The sequence below is a fragment of the Eurypyga helias genome, unplaced genomic scaffold (assembly GCF_000690775.1).
Source record: "Eurypyga helias isolate BGI_N326 unplaced genomic scaffold, ASM69077v1 scaffold11012, whole genome shotgun sequence".
In the NCBI taxonomy this organism is placed as follows: Eukaryota; Metazoa; Chordata; class Aves; order Eurypygiformes; family Eurypygidae; genus Eurypyga; species Eurypyga helias.
Window position 1 is genome coordinate 2,483 of NW_010236607.1, and position 24,658 is coordinate 27,140.

Consider the following 24,658-nt stretch of genomic DNA (forward strand, 5'->3'; position numbering starts at 1 on the left):
AAAATAAGATTTAAAAAAAAAAATTTTTCAAACCTCATGAATTAATTTGTAATACAGATTTTCTTGAAGAATCAAAGCTGATGGTGTTTGGGGCATCTCTTTTGATATTCAGAATAAACTTCAGACATACTTGTCTCAATCTTAGCTGCACATTTATCTATTTTAACGCAACGAGCTCCTCTCTTTTCCTTTAGACCTTCAGTACTTCCTGCTTAAAAATGGCCATCAAACTAACCTGTCAGCAATCACCAATGAATAAAAAGACAAATCCACAGTTACACCCTCCGAGTAGATTTGCCGGCGAACTGTGTGTTCAGTGAACGGTACAAACCAGAGGGGAGGGCGGTTTGTGGGATCTGCCCCCCACCTCCTCCCCACCCCGGGGCTGCTGCCAGAGCCCAGGAGCCCCCCCAGCATCCCCACATCTCACGGAGCAGATGCCGTTACAGGAGACTGGAGGAGGGTGGGTGCGAACTCACTGGAAAACGTGAGTGCTCTACCAGTGTTCTCTGTGGTTTCAGGGGTCCTGCACGGTGCAAGGGAAAGTTGATTTCTGCCTCTTGGCAAGAAAATTCCTCCCCAGAACTCTGCCAGGTGCTCTGTCCCTGTTTCTAGTCACCTGATCCACTCACGGGCTTTCCACTTCATCACACTTAAATGTATTTAATTGTGCTTATTTTAAACTTTGGAATTCAGAGCCTAAAAGCTGCTATTTGTTCCACTGATTTCATACAGGATAAAATGAACCTGTATTTGACCCAAATAATTTAACCTCCCGCCCAAGACAGCAGTAACATGGAACAGAGCGCTCTGTCCACCGCTCCCGCAGGCGCCTGCTGCCACCAAGGGATACCAGGCTGCTCCGTCCCAGACACCCGACGAGCCAATGCAAACCTGGGGGCGGCGAGCACCCCGGCTCCAGTCAAGCTTCCCTTACACACGGTAGGTGGCAAGTCTCGTGGCCATCCTCAACGTGGGCAGAAGCTGGAGGCTGCAGAGGTGCTTCTCCTCACCAAACCTGATGCAAAACTAGCTGGATGTCTATGCAAAAAAACATCTAGTGAATTTTTTATTTTTCACTCAGTCACAGCTAAAACAGACCAGTCAGTTTGAAACGAGAAGGTTCACACACTCTTAACCTGAAATAAGGAAAGGCCTAGATTAAACAAACCTAAATGTTTTGGTTACTATTTCTGTGCAACAAGCCTGCATTTTTCAAAACCACAAGTCCAAAAAACTGTAGGTTGCCACACCTGTGGGGGCATATTAGGCCAATGAGGGTCACTCCAAGATGATGAAATTACAGGGTTGTGTCTTAAGTGAAAGCAAAATCCTTCATCATGAAAGACTCAGATGCAAACTCAGTTTTTTACTCAACAGCAGAGCGAGTGAAGGCAAAGACTCCTTCTGCCTAAAATTAGTGGTCGCACAACACGTCTGTACAGCCCGCGGGATCTCCTTGCCTTGCTCAAGCAGAACTAGCCTCAGCTCTCCACCTCCGGCTCACGCTCCCAGCCGCACGGCCTGCTGGGCTCTCTCCCAGCTCCCCAGCACAGCAGGGTCCGCTTACCCGGCTCTCGCGGAGCAGCAAGTCGTCCCGGACACCGCAGGAGGAGGTGGCACAAGGGGAGGTCTGCACCATCACACCATCCCCAAGAGAGACCAACTCAGTGCCCAGCAGAGGGGAGCTGCGGCCCCAAGGCAGAGCGCTGCTCCGGACAGCTCAGAAAGGTGCTCTTCTTCTGCCAACACAATGAACACGTCACCGCCAAGCTCAGAAGCCACCCTGGGCAACCTGCCTGCGAGCAGGCACGTGGCGTGGCGGAGGCAGCCTGGCGAACAGGGAGCAGGCAGTGTTTTGGGCAGAGCAGGTTTTTTTCCTTCAAAGAAAATAAGAGAAACAGCTCAAAGGAGTTACGTTTTTATTGTGTCACTTCTCACTGCCATTACAATGACAGAGGTGCCGGTCTGAAAAGAACAGGAAGTGCGAGACTACGTGTTTCTAGATGTAAAGAAATGTAACAGCCCTGAAAGAACACGCCACAACAGCATTCATTTCTCAAGTCTTCACACCAAAGCTGAATAAGAAAAAAATAACCTCAAGTTCAGAACATTTCATTGGAAGTTGTAAGCAAAAAATAAGCATAGTTTTTAATAAATAAAAAGGCTTGCTTGCTTCCCCCGTGTTCTGTCAGCTTCACATTCTTTTTTATATAAAATTCTTTTAAAAGGAAGTTCATCGGTAAGATTCAAAGAGCAGTTTTAAAGCCTCGAGCATGTGTACTTTAAATAGAGCACAGGTCTTATAAATAGCTTCTTACAGAAAACAATAAAACAGACAAAGCAGTAATACAGTTCCTGTTGTAACTGTGTGTTCCCAAGTGATATTTTAAATTCGTCAATCCAAACTCTCTGCAACAGGAGTAACGTATTTACATAGTAAAATATTTACACTTGGGAAAACATTTAGCTCCCACATTATTTCACTTGCATTGTACATTCAAACTGAAAAAAGTTTTGGTTCTTCAACATAAAGCACCTTATATTGTATTTACTCACAAGATAAACATTCTGTAAGTCATGATCACAGCTCCGGGGGGTCTGGACTCTTACTTTCTTGATCAGGTTTACATGACAAACATGCCCCGTGCTAAATTCAAGTTCAAACGACAGGTCCAGACAGCCTGAAGAGGACAACTGGACTGAAAGGGACCCCCCCGGGTCAGTGGGTCCTGACCACGGCCTTTGCTGGCATGGCTTCACGCAAGCCTCTGTCAGAAACAGGAGAGCGACTTGCTCTCCACCCAGACCAGCTCCAACAGAAGCCGCCTCAGAACCCAGCAGCTGTTAAGCGTCATCCCAAGCCAGACTGATCCCCACCACCGTACACCCGTCCGTTCTGGAGCTGACACTGGTCTTTGGCTTAGTCACTTCCCTCCCTACAGGTTGATCCGCTGACTGTACCTACAAGCTGCCATCCCATTCCCTCTCAGCCGGCATTTTACTGTGCCAGCTCCCCAGTAATCAGCTCTGCACCTCATTAAGTATCCTGGTTTTGAAGACTGTAACTGGAACAAGTGCTGGCTTTTGCAGAAAATGGAAAAGCCTAGAAAAACATCTGTATGGGAAAAAAGTTGGTGACAAAGCCAGCATTCCACTGCATTCAACCTACATACAATTTGGACAACAAAAGGTTGAACCTAAAGTGCTCTAAAAATGTATTTGGAAATAATTTAACAAGTTCTTCATTCTGCTTTATCTACCAGCCAAGAATTTACCCCTAAATTACTCCTCTCTTCCCTGCAGTCAGAGCATGATGTCTGTCATCTACGTGCCCCACAGCCCATCACCAGGGGCCGGACCAGCCCCCGCAGCAGTGGAACACCCATGCTAGGATCAGCCTCCTGTCCTCAGGGCACGATTAAGACAACCTGTCAGCACAATCCAGACAAAACCAGGTAGAATACTTGCCTTTCACCTGCAGAACCCTGCCAAGACCAACACCGAGAAGGAGTGGGGATAAACAGGGAAACTGAAATCTTTGGAAAGAGTCTGCATGGTTGTGAAGCACTAAAAAGCTGTTGGAACGTGATCAAACAGCTTTGCTGCTGAAAACCAAGGACAACATCTTACGGAATGGCTTTGCAGTGATGTGTCTCAGCATTTCTTAATGCTACAGTACATACACAGAGCTATAATCTCATTAAAAAAATAATCAATACTCACATAGAGATCTTAAGAACCTAAATCCTGCAACAGAAATATTTTGTATCTCAAACTAGTGGCAGAACAAGTTACGCTGTTCTCTTCGCTGCAGTGTAACACCTGTACTAATTCTCTAACAGGTTCCATAGCACAGCTCCTCTGTTTTCATCCTCTGGCATTTTTCTGGTACTTCTCAGATGAAATGCAAAAGCTGTTTACTTATGTTTTACATACACCAGCTAGAACATGAGCGAGATCTCTTTACCATACTCCGAACGGAGCATTTCTCCTCCAGAAGCACAAACTGGATTGACACGTTTACACACGGACTGTAATGCTGAATTACATTCCCAATTGTCAGACCCAGCAATTGCTCCAGACAGCTCAGCAGAGGGTTTGAAGAAGGTTTGTTAAGTAACAAACACGTAGCTCACTGCTGGGCGATGAACACCTTGGTTTCTCATTGAGAATATTTTTAGTATTAACAACTTAATGAGCAAAACCTGCATTTTGATACTTCAGTTTGGTAACAGAGGAAGACTGTCTTAATTCCCAACACCTGGATCTGAACATCCCAAGCAAAGGGAGCTTGGATCAATCTATGGAGTGGATTCTGGTACACAGACACTTATCTTTACAAGCAACTGGTGCTAGAGCAGTGTCTGACATACCTGAACTCCTTGTGGTTAGGTATCTGCACAGACTGATCCGTTACGACTTTAAAGGCAGTCTGCATGGCACTGGGGCAAACTGCTGTGGTTCACCTAAGGAGTGCCAGTAGACATTGGTAGTGACCACTGACCACACTGCTGCCACCTTAAAGGCTGAACACATCACGTTCACATCGTATTCAGGTGCTGCGGGAGTTTTTGGCTTAGGAAGGTTGGGAATGAGCAAACTTCCCAACCCATTCGACTTTCAAGCAATCTAAGTAGCAGGAGTGTACTGGGGCACAGACACGGGGAGATAAACGTGGGCACGTTAGAAAGCAAACCCCGAATCTCTTGGTTATGTCTGCCTGGCAGGAATCCAGACCACAAATGGTGAGAAGATTTGAAGTAGGGAGTGTGAAAAGCTGGAACCAGAGGTTTGTAAAAAGAAAAGGCATTTGAGAGGAACCGTTCCTGGTAGAAGGCAGGCGATGGAAGCAAGAGGGTCTGGGAAGTTCTGAAGTAAGGCACATCTATCTGCAAACGCAGAACCTTCAGTATTTTGCAGATGCAGTAATTGATCATTTTTTTAACAAAGTACTGAACTTGACTATGCATGATGTAGCCTGTTGTAAGGCTGGGAAATAAGTTTCTGGTTCCTTAGTTTCCTTAATGGTATTTTGACATTTGGCCAAAAACCCCCAGCTATACTGCAAGCCTCACGGAAGGGCAACACAGCCCTCTCTGCAACAGCCCCTGCACCGCATGCTGGGCAAGTCTGGTTTAAAACTAGCTTTCTGCATTAAGGAAATACATCTGAAAAGACCTCCAGAAGTGACCGGTACATGCACAGACTCCTAGGGAGCTGTTTTGATTGGTCTTTTTGATAGCAGGCATGGGAGAGGAGGGGCAGATCTTTCACAGTGCTGTGTCATCATCCTCTCCAAAATCTCCCACCAAAAGCGAATGCTTATCTGGTTCATTAAGAACGATGCTGTTCACGGAACGCTTGTCTGAAAAGAGAGAGTTTATGGAGGCTCTGCTGTAGTTGATGATTCGATCCATTAAGCTCAGTTTAGGAGAGCCTGTCCCGGTCTCATCAATTCCAATGTGGACACTGATTTCCGATGGGCTCTTGTGTCTCATCTGGCCATGGGCCCGGAACTCAAGTTTCTCTGAACTTGGTTTCTGGTACCTAAGGAAGGAAACAAACCCAAAAGATAAAGTAAAAAAATAAGTCAAGAAACTAGCCCATGTGCTATGATCCTGCAGAGCCAGAGACACTGATAACTTGATTGAGGACACGGTGATGAAAGTTTCAGGTTTTGCAAGGGTACTATACAACCGGAAGCTAATTCAGTGCTTTTTGGCCAGGACGCAGCAGAACAGGGAGAGCTGACACGCATGGCTCAGTGCTGAACTGCCTCAGCGGTGCCCAGCATCTGCCAAACCTCTCGGCGAAACGTGTCCACTGAGAGTGCATCGCTGCAGCTGGCACTCAGCAGCTCCTCTGCCCTCCTGAAACCCCGCGTGCTAACTGAACAGCGGAAGACGCCGCTCCCTCCCCAGTGCTGCACTTCTGCACCGTCTCAGAAGCCAGCATGCCCTGACAAGGGAAGTATCTCACAGATACACAGAGGCCACTAAGGAATTTCCCATGCTGAACGCGCTTCTGGGTTGTACACTCCTCGGCACAGCAGAAACGGCATTTTTAAAGACTGGCTGAAGCACTTTGGACCAGCTGACTCTGCTCCTCAAGCGAGAACAAAACCAACTGCTGCTGAACGCAGACCTGCCCAAACTGTTCTTCAGAAGGCTCTGAAATCTGTCTTAGGCCCACACTTACGGCCACTCAAAGCAAACGACCTGCGCTTCAAATGGAAATTATGAAGCACCAAATTGTTCATACTCACATCTTCAATAGCAAAGACGACAGCACAACAGAAATGGAGGAGGCGGCCATCGCTGCAGATCCCATCCAGGGCTGCAAAACCAAACCGATGGGCAGGAAGACACCTAGCAGAAGAAAACAGGGCTAAGTTCGGAGCAGGAACACAGCACTGGTCATATATGCACACACACGATTCCACAGGGACTGTCTACTTTCCGTTATATTTTCAGTGTGTTAATAAACAGGATTTTAGTTCAGTGTTAAACAACAAATCTTGAATACAGCAATGTGTGTCCTGTCTCAGCAGACACAGCTGGGAGTGTCACACAGTCTGAAATTCAGAGGTAGGCGTGTCTTGCCCACCTGGCAGTAAACTGCTTTTCCATGGGATCAGGCTCATTCAACAAACCTTTCATCTTCAAGTCATTTTGGTGTGCTGAGCCCTAACGTGGGAGGAACACAGCTCACAAATACACCACCACACTGTCCCCAGGCAGAGAAGTCTGCGCTCACAGCCAGGAACAGGCAAGGGATACTCTTCCACACAACAGCGGATCACTTCTACTCACGAAGGCCAATCCGCAGGGAAACAGTCACATACCAGCAGCTATGGGAACTCCAACAAGATTATAAATTAGAGCAAAGACGAAGTTGATCCGGATCCTTTTCACAGTTTTCCTCGATAAATCTATACTTGCTACCACATCCATCAAGTCATCCTGCAAGGCAAGACAGCTGTTGGAGAAACTGGTGAAAAAGCACACGCGCAGGGTCATCACAGTCCCGTTTTAAAGCTAACTGCCTACACTGGGTGTAGCAGACCGGAGTAACTATTCTCTTGAGTGCAGACAATCAGCACCGATCTCGTTCCAGATGTCGCCGAAAGCCAAATAAAGCAGCAGTACAGCGCACACACTGACCGCAGCTTCTGTCAGGATGGGGTCGGGATGCAGGAAGAATTGACTACAACCTTGGAGGTCCTGTGGTACGATACTGAAATCTATGTCTGCCAAAGGGCCTACTCGCAAACCCTAATGCCCTCAAAATTTGTAACACCCAGGAAATGGGGAAGTTTTCTCCATCGGCTAATTCCCACTACACCAAACAAACACGACGAAGACAATCTCTTCTCTGCTCCAGTTCTCCTGGCTTGTGAAGGCTGCGCACAGTGGTCTGAATCACTCAGGACACCCCCGGCCTTCTAACCCCTCTCATCACCTACTTGTAACGAGGCACTCAATTCTTACCTTAATCAGGACCACATCAGCCGCCTCAATGGCCACGTCAGTACCCGTGCCAATAGCAATTCCCACGTTGGCCATAGCCAGAGCCGGGGAGTCATTGATGCCATCTCCAACCATGGCCACCCGCTTTCCTTCATCTTGCAGCTGTTTCACTTTGGCTACCTTGTGGGAGGGCAGAACCTCTGCAAACACTTTGGTGATGCCAACCTGAAGACAGAGAAAGCACAAAAACCTGTCTCGCAGCTTTTCTACTACCTACCAAAGCTTCTGCCCTGACTAATGTGACCAGGAAGGCCGAAACCCATGTTATCACTCACGAGCTGAAGTCCAAACCCATCTGATAGGAAAAGACCTCAGAATTCAACACTGAATGCTGTTTCCATTCAAGAAGGCTTTTCTGGTTCCCCCTGATTCTGAATTTGTTTACGTGACCTGTTTTTCGTAACAGCCCAGTTCCAGGCCAGCCACAAGCGGCATCAACATGGCACAAGACGCTTCCCGTGTGTGGGTTGTGGCAGCTTCAAACCCAAACCCACACGTAACGGCTTACCTGAGAGGCAATAGATCTTGCTGTTTTGCTGTTGTCACCAGTCATCAGGACAACTTCTAATCCCATACTCCTCAGCGTGTGGACTGCCAGCTCAGCTTCTGGCTTCACAGTATCAGCAATAGCTATCAAGCCACAAAGCACTCCTAAAAGGACAGAAATAAAACGTGTTTGTAACAAAGCTCTCTATTGCTTTAGGGAAAAAAACCCATAAAGTTTTTTCCCTCAGTTAGACCGATGCCAAAACCAGTATCGACAGTAAGAAGCAGAATGAGAACAGATACTGGGGCAGCAACATTTAAGGCAATAAAGCATGGACTGTCCAACAACAACAAACTCCTCCTTTCTCCCCATCTGCTCTTTGAAGTGTTTGTATTATGCCCAACTCTCTGGTCAACTAAAAAGGCAGGAAGAGGTTTTTCTCCTGTGAAAGTGTTTTAAAACGAGCCAATGATGTAATTTCATCCCCTTATTCTGCTTCACGTGTAACTACGATGACATTACTATTGGTTACTTTCTGTTTAAGCAGTGACAAATCGACCTCTGAATAAAAAAAGACAGCACTGAACCTACCGTCGACAGCTGCTAGAACCGCCGTGCGACCTCTCCGCTCGTGTTCCGTCATGGCTCTGTCAACTTCGGTCTTAACAAGGAGGCCATTTCTATTCATCCATTCCCGGTTCCCAATGAGAACAGAGTATTTCTGAGAAGCCACAGTAGCTGAAGGAAAAAGATACAGTCCTACCATCACACAAGCAGGAAGCTTCCCTCCAGCTAATCCTTGTCCAGCTTCTCCCAGTAGGTACTGAAATACCACTGCAGAGAATCCAAAGGACCTAGTCCCTTCCCCAGTGCTTCTAACTTAGGTGTAACAGCCCAATGCCCTTGAAGGATCTAACACTGAGCTGTTCTTGATGGAAAGCCAGTCAGTTGTGCAAATACACGTGATCCTGGCTAGCAAACGGGAACATGGGATGAAGCACAGTGAAACAGAGAGAGCTGAAAGACAATTCCTTTATTATTTTTCAGCCCCATATTCAACATATAACTTCAAATTTTACTTAATCAAAACGTCCTGAGTGATGGGATGAAATAAGCTTATGACCAACCCTTTCACATGGGCCTCGATGCAAGCTCCGATCTCCAGGGCACAAAAGTGACCTCATTCTTAAGGATCCTAATGAGGCAGAAGCCAAAGTTATCCATGTATAGAATAAAATCAGGAGTTAGCTTACTGGGTAGGTCGGCATCGATAATCAAAGCAGGCTGCACCGATTCATCCATATGTTCCTCAATTTTCACAAGTGTCACATTTTTAATATTGTTTTCTTCAACCATTCTATTTTTCCTGTAGAGCAATGCTTCAATATTGGCGACTTTGCAACTAATGCCGCAGCCTGGAACCACCTGAAAATCTGTGCATGTCCCGAGGGTTTCCGAGTCCAGTTCCTGAAGAAAAAGGACGCAAATTGAGAACATTTCTCAATATATAAAAGCATGTCATGTTTACAAACCCCACAGAATAAAATGCAGTTGAACTAACTCGAACAGGAGCAGAGGAATATTTAATCAATTATCCAGTTTTGATTATCTGGGGCATCCAATACGATACTGAGTGATTTATCTGGCTCCACAATTCTCAGCTTTCCCGACTGAACACACCAGTTACTTTCTAAATCACACAAGACTGTTCACAGGCATTCAGCACTGCCAGAGAGTTCTTCCACAGCTACTCATCTCTTAGAATCATAGAATGGTTTGGGTTGGAAGGGACCTTAAAGATCATCTAGTTCCAACCCCCCTGCCATGGGCAGGGACACCTTCCACCAGACCAGGTTGCTCCAAGCCTCATCCAGCCTGGCCTTGGACACTTCCAGGGATGGGGCATCCACAACATCTCTGAGCAACCTGTCCCAGTGCTCCCACACCCAGCGGGAAGAATTTCTTCCTGATATCTAATCTAACCCTCCCCACTTTCAATTTAACCCCGTTACCCCTTGTCCTGTCACTACAGGCTCTTGTAAAAAGTCCCCCCCAGCTTCCTTGTAGCCCCTTTAGGTACTGGAAGGCTGCAATGAGGTCTCCCTGGAGCCTCCTCTTCTCCAGGCTGAACAAGCCCAACTCTCTCAGCCTTTCATCACAGGAGAGGTGCCCCAGCCCTCGCAGCATCTTCTCCTGTAGATATAACCTACCTTTTTGCAGTATTTTGTTATCGCTACTCCAAGGGGATGCTCACTATTACTCTCTGCAGTCCCCACTATTGCCAGCATTTTGTTGTGTGGTAGTTGGTTACTCTCCACTAGAAACTTCACCTGCATCACTTCAGGTGTCCCGTGAGTAATAGTACCAGTCTTGTCGAATACAACCACCTTGACCTGCAGCAAAACAGGAAGACTTCACCCGGTGAACGAAGCTTTAACGCACGGCTTCCGCGGAAAACCACCCAACGCAGCCAAACTTCCTGAACGTCCGGATCTTCTCTCCCTCACTGACGCGTACCGATGTGCAGGTTAGTGTCTGCTCAGGCAGCAGCTGGCAAAACACCACCACCAGCAGCCTCCAGAGCTCCCGTGACACTAACCCGCGTTTCTCACCTTATGTGCCATCTCCAAGGGCTCTCCTCCCTTGATGAGTATGCCGTTCTGAGCTCCCACGCCAGTACCAACCATCACAGCTGTCGGGGTGGCTAATCCCAGGGAGCAGGGACATGCGATGCACAAGACCGTGATAGAGGCTTGGAAAGCAAAGCGGATTACCACTTCGGCTGCAGAAATGCTCTTATTGTAACCCTAGGGGCAGAAGGGTATTTCAGTAATGGAAGGAAACGAACAGCGTGTTCAGCTACACACTGCCTTTGTCGTGAAAGGAAACCTGCGAGAATGTGAGCTAAAGGATGAAAAGTAAAAAGTAAAGCAGAGGCAAATTATGCAAAAGCTACAATTAATGACTTTCTGTACCACATATGCCTGCTATCCATGTACAGGACATTTTCCTAAATAAGGTACCACATGCCACAAGAACTCTTTTATGCTCTAATGTAATAAAAGATACAACGGAAGAGGATATGAAGACTGTTTTCCTGAAAACTAATAAATTCTAATGAGAAATAGTCATGAACCAAGAAAGCTGTGACCTAAGCGATCCTAAGGTCCAAGTTCAGATCCTGATCCTCCTCTGGCATCTGTAACGAGCATGAATTCCACCGATTTCAAAGATGAATTTGGACAGAGCTATGCCAACAAAACGAGATGCAGAAGTGGAGCTTGTGACACAAGAGACTTCTTTTCCCAACAGCGAAGGGATAGAAAATGGGCAATTTTGATGGTTAGTATTTACTTTTTATTATTTTCTTAACACTAATGTTCAGGAGTTGATTAATCACTGCAGATGTTCTTTAAATCTAAAGGTAGGAGTGACATCATGTAAAAAATATATAATATGAAAAACAGAACAACAGTAATACCTTCAGTCCCAACTGCCCACACAGATAGTTCAGAAATGGGACCGCCACAGTCCAGCAGACTTGCAGGCTAACTGTCTTTCAAGTATCTCAGGTGGTGTTTAAGGAGACAGACTTACCAGAAAGTATTTTTCTACTATTTCAAAATCCACAAATCCAATTATAATCCAGGCAAAAAGGGTAACCACAGAGACAGCCACAATAGAAGGGACGAAGTAGCCGCTAAGTTTGTCTGCAAACTGCTGGATAGGGGCCTAGGAAGGAGAAACATGTCAGCTCCAGCAGCGTTCTGCTTAACTCTCTTCTGTGCCTCCAGACAGACACAATCACAGCTCTGTTTGCAGTGCATTTGGCATGCCACACTTTGTAATTACATATCAACTTAATAAGATGATGAGATGCACAACAGCTATCAAAATCCTTATTCAGCAAGACCCTTCATTATGCAACTGCAATTCAAATCTACACCATCTCAACCACTCTTCAAATGATTTGGTATGCTGATGCCTGATAAGACAAAATCCAACTGCTTAATTTGATAATACTCTACCTTTGAGGTCTGGGCCTCCTCCACAAGTTTAACAATCTGGGAAAGAACGTGGGTTGCTGAGATCAGCAATGATCCGTTCTGGTTAATAGAACCTGCAATAACTGTATTGCCAGCTTTCTTAGTCACGGGCATCGCTTCACCTACGGAAAGGTCAACGACAGATCCCAAGGTGTATTTTTCAGCAATATTATCATGGCTACCAACTCCTAACGTGCAATCAGAGAGCAAGGAGAGCACCAGCTTCAACTTCCCTTCTTCAGATTCATTTAACGGAGAAGAAAACCAACGTTTTCACACGTGCAAAAAGCAAATGCTTACCTGTGATAAGAGATTCGTCTACCATGGAGTGTCCTTCAATCACACGACCATCCACTGGGAATTTGCCTCCTGGGACCACTCGGACAATGTCACCTCGCTGAACCAGTTCGACATCGACCTGCTCTTCACTAGAATGATGTACAGTGTTTTTAATAAGAGACTGTTAACCCAAGTCACCCAGGCAAAAGGAGCTGTCACTACACACAAAGCATAAGCCCACTGGGTGACAGTGTTAACATACTGTCAGAAGAAAAGCCATTTTAGGGGGCACTACGATTATTTTATTATAATTTTATTTACTCCCAGTTGAGAAAGTCCACTCATTTTCTTATCACAGCAGAAATCAGCAAGATTCCAACAAAACAAATCAGGGCAGTGTTACTTTTTTCTGCATTTTTAACATTTATATCTGGCAAATCTGCCAGCAAATCTGCAGTTATTTGCTTCACAGGTCTACAGAATGGAAACATTTGTGAATTAAGCATATTAACAACAAAAAAGGAACAACAGAGAAAGCAAATGACAAAGCAAGATACCTTAAAAGAACGTTATCGGGGCCCAAGGTAACAATAGTAGCTTCAGTAGCTTGTAATGAAATTAGTCTTGCCAGTGCTTCTGATGTTTTACCCTAGAATAATAATTTTCATATTTTTCCGACTATACTACTGAAACAAATTGCTGGGTAAATGACAACTGCGTAAGTTGCAATTTACCCTGTTAAGAAATACTTTCTGCAAAACAGACTTCTATTAAGTCATGTCATACTTTTACTAGTGCAATGACTGAAGATTAATTTACAGCAAAGAAGGTTACGAGAACCTAACAAAGATTTTCAAGGGATGTTTTATTTTAAAGGGGCACAACAGTGCAAAACAATTCTTAGCCTTTGCAGCTCGCAGAGATCACGGGCGTTCATCTCCCTTACCTTTGCCACGTGCTCCAGCCACCGGCCCAAGGAGATGAAGACGAAGAGCATAGGAGGGGTGTCAAAGAAAGTCACAGGGTTTACTTTTGCTTTCTCAGCCATTGCAACCAGCAGGATAACAACCGAGTAGACGAACGCAATGGAGGTTGCCAAAACAATGAGCACGTCCATATTGGCCGTTTTGTGCTTCAGCGCTCTGTAGGCCTGGATGTAGAAGTGCCAGCCTCCGAAGACCTGTAACAGAGCACCCACGCGTAACACGGCTGCACTTCATGAGGGAGGGATCCACCCCTGCCGTGCTATTCGCCTTCTCCGTCTCTTCCTGACCAAAATCCCAGTTCCAGCTGAGAGCTGTGATCGCTACCCCAGTACTCTCGGGTCTCCTCGCCCCCCACCAGCCTCCCCAGGGACTGGCCTGCCCGCAGCAGGCCCCAGCCCATCCACAAAACCTCCAAAGCACTTTGAACCAGCGCGATTACAGTCCCTTTTCAGACTTAGCTGCTTCACTGCCCTGCATTTTGAGTGTTTAAGCCCAACGAAATAGGAGCTGTCGCAGTCCCACGTACCTGTACAGGGACACAGAGTAAAAATGACACCAAATTCATAACGGATAATCCTGGTAGGAGCTGGTATTCCAGAACCATAGAGGAGTGAATGGCCTCCATCTCCTCGCCGCTCATGTTGCGATGGGCGTGAGCGTCTGCAAGTTGGCTGTCCATAACCATCATGTAAATCATCAGCCCCATGACCGGAACGCAGAAAACGAGACTCACAACGAAAGACCTTTTCCACCTCAGATTCAAAAAAGAAAAACACATTTGTTCTTGGGTATCACTTCAGCCAGCAAATCTGCACAGCCACGCAAAAAATTTAACTTTACTCTTGACTAAAAAAGAAGAATCAAACATATTTATAGAATCTAAGTATGTGGAGGAATACTTACTGCCTTATTTCCTGTTTGTGATCCAGATGACTAGCAGATCTATCTTTTTTGACTAATGAAGTAGCGAAACCTAAATCCTAAGGAGAAATCAAAACAATAATAATAATCATCAAAAAGAACAGTCAATTTTTAAAGACACTTCATGCTCATATAGTTATTGCCAGATTAGTGATGGTGCCAGCCTTACACTCCATCTACTTTACTAACATTTCTGATATGACTAATTTTTAGTTTCCTTACAAAGGGAGGAAAGCAATTTGATGCAGAAAGCAGCTTTTCTAGAACAGATGCTATTCCAAAATTCCTGAAGCAGAGAAATTGAGGGAGAAAGCCAAGATAGTTATTGCACCTCTCTCCTGGCCGTATTCACGGCTGTGGGCTCTTTCTCTGCAAACCTCTAGCTGGTACCTCAAACTCTACCACAGCCCAGCTTCCTTACTATTTCTGTTTAAAAACTTAGCATGAAATCATTACAGAGCATTGCCTTCGAGCCAGAACGACCCGTTATCTGCACAAACCTGCACTAAGAAAATCACAGATGGAAGCAAAGAGATTTCCTTCAGTAGTCTTCCCTCCTCTTTTGTTTCTGGGGTATGTAACTCTGGAGAGTTACAGGAAACGGGATAACTTATGAAACTTACCTTTATCACTTGTATAACATCCCGAGGACCGATAATCTCAGGATCGTATTTAATGTGTGCTTTGTTGGTTGCCAGAGCCACCGAGCAGTACAACACACCATTAGTCTTCATGAGGGTGGATTCTATTTTGTGTACACAAGAAGCACATGTCATTCCTCTCACCTGTAAAATAAAGGTTCCTTCCTGTTACCAAAACCACGGCAAAGGCATCTTAAAAATTAGGAAAATAAAGTTCTTAGGATTATCCTGAATTACTCATTGCATATTTCTGGGGGCTTGAAGCAGCACGATGGAGCTCTGCAGTTAAGGATGAGAGCACTACGGAGGAAGCATAGCATAAGGACAAGGTTGTTCAGCTCTGGCTGGGGTACACACAGAGCTGGGGTACACACAGAGCTGGACTTGGATACAAAACAGAAAAAACAAAGATGGGGAATTCCTGCCATAGGCAGAGTAATCAACAAAACACAGGAATATTCCTCCAGCTGCAGTGTAGCCGCGAGCCAGCGCAGTCTGCAGGATACGACACAGCTTGTGATACATACCTGATGTCCTCTTATACTTGATTTTTTGGGAATTCATCTCTATTACATGATTGAAGTGGATGCTGACATAAGCACATCCAATAGATAAATAAAGATGGGGGTGGTGGGTTTTAATTACTAGCTTACAACAAGTTCCAGAATTCCATCTCCTTCACCACAGTTTTCCATCACGGTAGCTCCAAATCCCAGCTCCCGTATGAGCTCCGCAATAGCTGAAGGGTGTATGACAGCAGGATTATACCTCACTTCGGCCTTGCCTGCCATTAGGGCGACCAGGATCGAATGGATTCCTAGAAAACAAAACGCGTGGATGGCAGATCAAGGTCAAGACAGGCACTGCCATTACGCTGATGGGATGGCACGACTGCAAGTCTGTGACATGTGAGAAAACCACCATGCTGGAGGTACGTGAGCAAAAAATCCTTTTTGGAAGCTCCACTGACAGAAGTACCCAAGTGCAGGTGTGATGGATCAGTTTTGGTCCACACGAGTTGCAGATTTTTAAGTCTAACCACAAGCATTGAATCTATGCTATGTGAAAGATGATCCAATTTTACTTGAAAGATCTTCTAAAAAACACAGTTCTGCATATTTTTCTGACCTGCATTTGGTGTTTCTAACAGCCCTTTCTCCAAGGGAGAACATCTTGGTGAAAGGGTAGATATAACAATGTGCAATCCTGCTCTACTCTAAGTGAAAAGTATTTAGATTCATCCATTTTCTAGGATGAAAAAAATTAAACTCCAGGTTAACACATCCACCTTCATTACAATAATTAAACACAGTCTGCATTAATGACTCGTCATTACAACACAGTCATGCAACTCCTTCCTCCTGCAAATACAATCATCACACTGACAGAAGAAAGACGTAGTTGTCCTGACTTGCAGAGCTAAAATTAACTTACGTCTCTTTAATGCATATGAATACTGTCCCTCTCTCACAGCTCCCTTTCCAATAGGGACACGTATACTTCTGCCTTTAAGCTGCAGACACAGGCACGTCCCTCGGTAGAAAAGCTTCAGTTTAGTTTCTAAGGGATCTGTACGTGATACTTTCTGATATCTGAATTTGATATTCCTGCAGCGCACCCCAACTCCTGGTTTCACCAAGGCAGTCTCCAGCCAGCGTGCCTGCCAAGCGTCATGGACGACGTGGCCTTCATCCTACGACCCAACACCGAGCAGACTCTTCTCACCCGCGGAACACGCCGGCGACGGGACCTGACAACCCACTCGTTAAGTAAGAAGCTGGCCGGAGTCTCCAGAAGCAGCACCTTGGATCACACTGACGTGTATCTTACCGTCTTCTCTTCTCAAATTTCTCTCAATGTTGGCTACACACGAAGCACATGTCATTCCCGTGACTTGGACGTAGCACTTGGATATCGTCTTCGTCTCTTGTCCAGCAAAGTGGGTCAGGGACACTCTGGAGGGAGGCTCAGTTTTGTGGGATTCCAGCTGCGCTTCGCGTGAGGGCTGAGCTACTGCCACAGGCAGTTCTGCCCTCGCTGGAAAGGAGATTGCAGCTCACGTTAACAGCCATCGCAGCGACGTATGAGCTGGCACTACGCCAGCCACAAATACAGGTTACTGTGAATTTAGACCAAAACACCCGTAATTGTGCGTGCCTTGTCAACCAGACTCACCCACCTGGCAATTAACGAAGAGTGAGCAAAAGAAAACCAGACTGAGGGTTGAGCCACTGATTAATTTACTGTTTTCTTACTGTTTCCTTTTCCTCAGCCTACTTGCCTGTTGCGTTGCACATCCCTTGTCGCCTTCTGTAGGTTAAAACCTTAGTTTTACATGCAATTTTATTGACTTTACCTGTGGCACAAAACTGAATTTGTGAGCAAGTGCATGTTTCATGAGCAAAGTCAGTGGTTCTGACCTTCGAGAAGGGCTCTCAAACTACAGACAACTGCTGCTCACAATTCAGGAGACGCTGTGTTTATGCAGGAGTGTGAAAGGAATTAAATGGAGGCACCTGACCAGTTATTGCCATGAACCAGTTCATGTCCTGTACTTTGTATTTCTCAGTGTCTAATCTTACTGAATCAAGAAGTGGAGCTTCCCTGTCCCCTCAGGAAGCTTCTCTTCCCATGAATATTTGCCTGTATTCTCACCATAAGCCTTCTGCATCCTGTTACACCCACTGTGCGCTTACTTCTAGCGCACCAGTCTTCACAGCAAGTCTCTGTACGGGTTTTGGCTGGGACAGGGTTAATGTTCTTCGGAGAGGCTCATGCGGTGCTATCTTTTGGATCTGTGAGCGCACAGCACTGGGAACACACTGATGTTTTGGTTATTGCTGAGCAGCACTTGCGCAGGATCAGCAGCCTTTGGGTTCTCACACCGCCCCACCAGCGAGCGGGCTGGGGGTGCACAAGAAGGTGCTGGGGGGCACAGCTGGGACAGCTGATCCTGACTGAGCAAAGGGTTGGGATATCCCCACACCATATGGCATCATGCTCTGCAACAGGGGCTGGGGCAAAGAGGAGGAAAGGGGGATGTTCAGAACGCCGGTGCTGGTCTTCCCACGTAACCATTCAGCATGATGAAACCCAGTGTCCCTGCAGATGGCTGAATACCTGCCTGCCGATGTGGAGTAATGAATTAACTCCTGGCTTTGCTCGCAGACACAGCCTTTGCTTTGCCTCTTAAACTATCCTCGTCTAAAATCCACACGTTTTCACTCTTTTACCCTTCTCTTCCCCATGCCACCCCAGGGGTGCGAGCAAGTGGCTGGGGGGTGCTTTGCTGTCTAAGGGTTCTCTCACAACGGAATTGTTTTAACAGTGACATCCACACTCTCCAGATTCTTGTCACTCCTCAGTCACGCCTGACCTTGGTTAAACCCCTCTTCCTTCCCCAGGAGCCAAGTCTTTCACAATTCGCTGTTAACGACACTACAGCACAGCAGTCCATAGTATTCTTCGCAGCCAGTAAAGCCCCGATTCCACAGTTATGCTGTAAATATTATGCAGTAGCAAACTGGAGCACCATTCCAACATCAGTATTTATCCCACATTTACACTCCCAGATATCTCAACCATTTTTAATTAACCTGATGGATTAAAGGAAGTGCATGTATATTTAATTATCTCATTGACAGTGAGGATACGAAGCATCTCTTGCCAAGCATGAAGTATACATCATCTGTGAAATTTCACCTTGGGTGGCACCAAATCCTAACCAGAAGCACACAGTGCCTTTAAATTCAGAAGTTTAATGCGTGATTACCTGATAAAGAAGCATCAAACCCCATCTCCTCTATTGAGGACCGCAAGTCTTCTGGGCACGTTTGCAGAGGATCGTATTCTATAGTCCCGTTCCGATTTGAGAGAGAGACATGAACAGATTTTACACCTGCCTTTTGGGCTAGGGCTCCCTCAACGGACCGCACACAGGAGTTACACGTCATGCCCTCAATGCTTATCACGACAACTCGCGTAAGCGGCTGGCTAGCCTCCTTCAAAGCTGGGCGAGAAGACTTCAGCGGAGAGGCCGGCATGGGGAGGAGTGCTCCCTTTTCACATTCGTCAGGAAGGCTGACTTTAAACGTCTCTGGGGACACTGCCTCTACAGCTTTTCTCAGTAAGTCTACGGTAATTAGCTTCGGGTTATAGTTTATAATAGCAGACTTCTTCTCTAACGAAACGACAACGCTCGTCACGGAGGGGAGTGCCGAGATGGTACTCTGAATATTGAGGACGCAGGACCGGCAGTGCATGCCATCAACTCTGAAGACAACTGTCTTTGTATCATTCCCACTCCAGCTTTCCTTCCGTGCTGCCTCCGAGCCTTCGGTCTGAGCGTTCCTCAACCTGTCCAGGTCAACCACGCTGAGCTTGAGGGGTCTAGGCTGCTTTTTGAGAGATGCTGTGAAACCTGCAGCTTCAATCTGATGCTTTATTTCTTCTGCTGTAATCAGATGGGGCTGGTAGACGACAACAGCTTCCTGATTGTCCAGGGACACTGAAAATTAATCAAGGAAAATAAGCATGCGCTGCTGCCTAAGCAGAATAAGCATGTTGCCCCAAGAGCAACGCATCTTGCCAGAGCCTTCCATCAATGCTTTAAATGCTCAGAAAGGTAACTGCAACGGAAAGGAGATTTAACTGGTTTGGTAAATATCAAACAATTTCATTCTTCAGCCATTTTTTGTGTGTAGTATTGCAACAATTCTCTGCTCCTCCTCCTCAATTTTTTGCCCCTTCCCCAGAACTTTCACCAACAGCATCACTACTTCTTGCTCAGTTGATCCTTTTACCAGGGATCTGTGGCAACACATTTATACCAAAGCCATTTATACAGATAATTTTGTCTTGCCTTTTACATATAACCACACATATGCCAATACTGATTTTTAACTGAACAGAAAATATAAACTAATACTTATTACAATACAAAAGACATTTAGTATTAGAGACTTCTATAATAGGTAATAAAGTAACGGAACACAACTACTCCAAGCTCCCTACCAAAACACAAGTGCTGAGTACTGTCACACACGTTACAGCAACAGCCTCACCACAATTTGGGCCCCTTTCTTCACTTGTCTAAATTCCACATGTAACTAAATACTTGGTACCACGAAGAGTAACTGTCCCGCTAAGCTACCTAACCTAAACCCAAGGCATCTCCACAGTGCCATCAGAGAACAGCGCAGTCAATCCCAATTTACACAAAACCACACTGAGGTTTTACCTTTAATCCGCTGAATTCCTTGCAATTTGCCAATCTTCCCCTCAATGGTGCTGGTGCAGGAGTGACAGGTCATCCCCTCTACTTTCAGGCGCAGCACAACACTACTTGCCTGAGACCAGCCGGAATCTTCACAAGTTCCAGGCGCTACCTCTGGCGAAGGGATACTTAAATCTACTCCTGGGACCATCTGGATGATCTGCTTGCCATTTACGATGGACGAAATGAAAGTCACCACTGCAGTTTTGTGATCGGTGGACAGTTTAACATCCACGATGCCTTTGTTCTTTAGCAGCATACTACAAATCTGTTTAGACGTTAGAGCTGACTGAGTAGGAAGAGTAAGAAAAATAGTGTCGGGTAAAACAGGCTGTGGGTTGGAATCCGGCAGTGTAGCATCAAATCCCATGTCATATATGGATTCCTGCAGCGTGGCTGGAGTCTGCAGCTTTGAGTCATAAATGATGGCGGCATTCTTATCCTCCAGAGACACCTTGCAAGGGAAGAAAAGAACAAACCAATTCAGCAAACTGCAGTACTAGGAGGAGAACGAAACCCTGTCTCAGACTGGAAATAGCTTTTACTGGCATATATTAGTAACACTTGTCCAGTGTAACTTCACCCGTCACTGCTCACCTTGAGGAGCAAAGCCAAACCAGCAGCCACCACAAAGGAACTTCTGCTCATCTGTGTAACACGGTGGCTAGAAAGAACAGTTTCAGAGTCCTTTACAAGTCTGTCTGAACACTCTTACGACATCAGCTGATGTAATGAAACTTCCAGAGCCAAACTCCTGAATTACGATGACTAACTCATTTCAACCCCAAAAGCAAAGAGCCTACAGAAAAAAATCTAATCCCATGTACAATTCTGCAGTTAGTAGGAATTAGTCTTAGGCTACAAGGATGGAAGAAAGCACTCTTTGAGAAAACCCACAGAGTTAAGTAGCAGTGAAAGGAGTCCAGTATTTCTAGGCGTTGTAGGCAGAGGCTGTTAACTTCCTACGAGCAATAATGCACATCAGACTGCACAGAACTCTTGTTTCTACATTTGATTTATGACAGATATTAAAGAAGCTGGTCTTCCTCTCTCTGTACATTTTGATGACCAAAAGATGGCCTGAATTGGTACTAACCTTTCACAACAGATGGTACAAATATCCTCAATTTAATTAGCTCCCAACTGATGATATATCAAACGCAATTACTGCGTTTCCAAAAGGGAGAGACGATGGCTGCCAGAGGCCCAACACACTATCATTCAATTCTATCTTTCCTCTGGGCAAAGGTACGACCTAAAGACCAGAGTCACAATCAAATTAGACCAGTTAAATCATTTTAAGAACCACCTTCCTTCATTTTTGTCCCAATTATGGGCCTCAGCAGAATTAGCAACATGGAGATTTATTGGTTTCATTGCATTTGGAGGCGAAACCACCTAAAGGCAGCCCTGCTCGCCTGCATTAGCCATCTAACATCCATCTCCCCTGCCGACCTAACGCATAAGCACTGAACAAAACCCTGGTTTACTATTCTCAGAGATTTTTCCAAAGCAAATGATCTGCCTAAACTGAAGCTCTGATGCTGTAATAAGGATAATTACCAACTATGACCTCAAAGTTTCTTACAGTCCTCTTTACTCAGACTGTTTTTGTAACGTATCTTCTTGCCAAGACCAGTTTTAGAAGTAGTATTCAGCTTTGGGATAAGGCATTTACCTTAAAACCTAAACACAAAACTCGTATTACTGGCCTTGAAAAAAACCTGCTTCAATCCTTAAGTAAAAGGCACTACGGGACGCACATTCTCATCAGTCAAGTTGAAGTATCACTTTCTCCACCTTATCCTATCTCGTCATCTGGATATTGTCAGAAATTAGCTGAAACAATAAAAAGGAAGGCTGGTGACAAACCTTTTTCTAGAATAAGGGAGAAAGGGAGGATTATTTAGGGATGTTATTTTGCAGGCTGCTTTCAGCCTTCAGGCTTGCAGAGGCGCAGCGATTGATCTGGCCATGCCGCGGATGGTAACAGTGGTACCTGCGTTTCTACAAGGGTCTGCTCAGCGAGGCAAGGTCCTGGTGCCAGAGCACAGCCTTCTGTCCCCTTAAAGCTCCAGTGAAGTTGGAGGAAGACGAAAGACGAGGCGTATTGTAAATATTACTGCTGTTCACCAACATTTCTGCGTGTGCACGTGAACTCCCACTTCAGGCAAAAGGAAACCGAACTAGAGCATCATCTGCCTTTGTACAGAACGGTGCAGCGAGCCCTTCCAAGCCAACCAGCGGTTACAGTCACATGCTCCCCAGTTAAGACAGAGTACCCTATTCTGGGAAGGAAAGTGTCAGTCTAAGAGGACATAACCACTGAAACAGAAATTACCCTTCGATGAAATCAGGAAGATAAAGTTTTCTTTAGAATGAAATGAACCACTGCAGAATGTTGCAGCACAACTGCAGAACCTAGATACTAAATAATTCAACTTGGTAATTTTCTGTTGCTACTATTGTTCTTACTAGCACAAATTGGGTCAAAAAACTAACAGGAGTCTCCCAGCTTTTATGTTATTTCCATTATCAAAGCTACTGTAAAATGATGTGTTGTGTAGGAACAAGCAGCTCACCCTGGAATACCCTACAGCCCAATGTTTTGCCCACGACAGAAAAAATAGTAAGAAAATACTGATAACTCCTCTAAGAAAAAAAAAAATTGAAACCAAGTCAGACTAAGAAGCCTGGATTAAGGCCAAAACAAGTAGCTCTGTTAACCGTTCAAGACTACAGTTCTGCTGCACCTCCTCCCATCTCCTCCTGGGCAGTACAGAGGAAAGGAAACTTCTAATGCTTGAAAGAGCTAGCAAGACTGTCCTTTGTCCCCTGGACTACCTGCTGCTCTGATTTCACAAACCACAACAAACCAGCATTATTCTTCATGGTAGGTCAACGACAACACGATGCACTGGACCCCTCAAGCCCACAACTGCTTGTGAACCTGTGCAAGTGACCCCTGTGTACCACTGGTTTGAAAGAAAAGGCCTGGAAGTGCGTGAGCAAATACTGCCATTTATTCAGTACAAGGGACAAGGACAGCTGGCTTTCTCTCCATCAGTAGAAGTCTGACCGCTTTTGCTTTACCTTATTTAAAAGTTTCCTGTTCTTGCCCTGCTTTGACTTTTTTCTCATTACTGAATTAATTGTAAAACAGAAAATTACTTAAGAGTAACAGACAATGGCTTAGCTCCCACTGCAGTAAAGTAAGTGCTTCTCTTACACCAGGAACACACTAGTGCCCGTCCAACATCAGCTTCCCGTGAAGCGCACACAATAAACCCTTCTCCTCCCTTGCTGCGTAGTTCATAATGGTTTCTCACACACGAGCCAAGCGTTGCAAGAAACAGCAACAGCATGACTTACTTCAACGCTGTGGACACCATTCATCTTCCCAACGTGCTGCTCGATGTTCTGAACGCAGGAGTTGCACGTCATCCCCTCCACACCGATGACTATCAACTTCGCCTCCATCGTCAAATGCTATGCAGGTCTTCTCATTGCTGTTGGTCAAAAACAATTAGGACATTTGTTCTTAAAGAATTTCAGAGACTGAAATCAAAATTTAAATCAAAAGGGATTCACTTGGCTACAAGTAAGTCCAGTACCTATGAAAATCTGAGCAAAGCTGAGCAGGAAGGAGAACCATGGGTATTTATTCCTATGAACTTTCAAAAAGGGAAAGTGTTCAGACATTTATCACTTGATTTGTGTAACAATCGAGATCATTTAATTGCATGCAGCAAACTGACTCACTGGTGGGAAGAAATCATAGGGAGCAGCAAGTGAGAGCGCGAGACACCAGCGCCTGGAGTGCTACAACGAGAGGGGGTGGCACGTGAGCGCAGGCGCATCCTGCTTTTCCACATTCGCATGCTATCCTACGCTAGCAAAACCAAGTGATACGGAAACGAGCCTGAGGAAGCAAGTCAAGCTTTTCCCACACCTCATTCAGAAAAGTCTTATTTCAGCTCCTTTGAAGGTTATAATTTTCGCTCACAAAAACAAGCCCAGAAAAAAGACCGAACCTCAGCAAAATTCATTTGTAGAAATAATGGCTAATGCCAAGGGCTTCTTTTGTCTGCTGCATAAACTGTTTATTTAACAGGGGGGAAAAGAAGTGATCTCTGGGTATTTTTTAAAACCTTTGAAAGTTTGCATTATTTTTTGCAAAGACAGAGAGGTTAGGGACCAGGAAAACCACCGCAGGCAACTAAAGATTAACTTGCTTGTTCCCTGGAGACTTTTCAGAACCGTCTCCTGCTACAGAAGGTCTGAAAGTTTCTGGTTTTGCTTTGGGACGCGCTACGAACTCGGGAAGAATACAAGGAAGTTTCATCACAGCTTACCTCACTGATGCTCAAAACGAAATGCTTAGGCTTTTCAGACTGTAAACCTCTGAATTAGCGAGACTGCCAATAAATGGAACATGTATTTTGCCTCTAACTGCATTCTGTGTCAAGAGCCAGGAACACACTGCAAATT

General features: G+C 45.4%; 1 protein-coding gene across 1 annotated transcript; it reads right to left on the reverse strand.

Moving 5' to 3' along the window:
* Window positions 1-5,273: 5,273 nt before the first annotated feature.
* ATP7A (ATPase, Cu++ transporting, alpha polypeptide) lies at window positions 5,274-23,647 on the reverse strand. The gene is made up of 22 exons (XM_010147153.1): window positions 23,540-23,647; window positions 20,132-20,621; window positions 18,665-19,399; window positions 16,723-16,929; window positions 15,546-15,709; window positions 14,875-15,036; window positions 14,234-14,310; window positions 13,857-14,082; window positions 13,291-13,524; window positions 12,902-12,993; window positions 12,366-12,493; window positions 12,048-12,187; window positions 11,617-11,751; window positions 10,632-10,826; window positions 10,230-10,412; window positions 9,273-9,486; window positions 8,611-8,757; window positions 8,041-8,183; window positions 7,494-7,697; window positions 6,848-6,965; window positions 6,269-6,371; window positions 5,274-5,550 (listed from the first exon to the last, which is right to left on the reverse strand). The coding sequence occupies exons 1-22, from the start codon at window positions 23,645-23,647 to the stop codon at window positions 5,274-5,276; spliced, it is 4,482 nt and encodes a 1,493-aa protein (XP_010145455.1).
* Window positions 23,648-24,658: the final 1,011 nt, after the last annotated feature.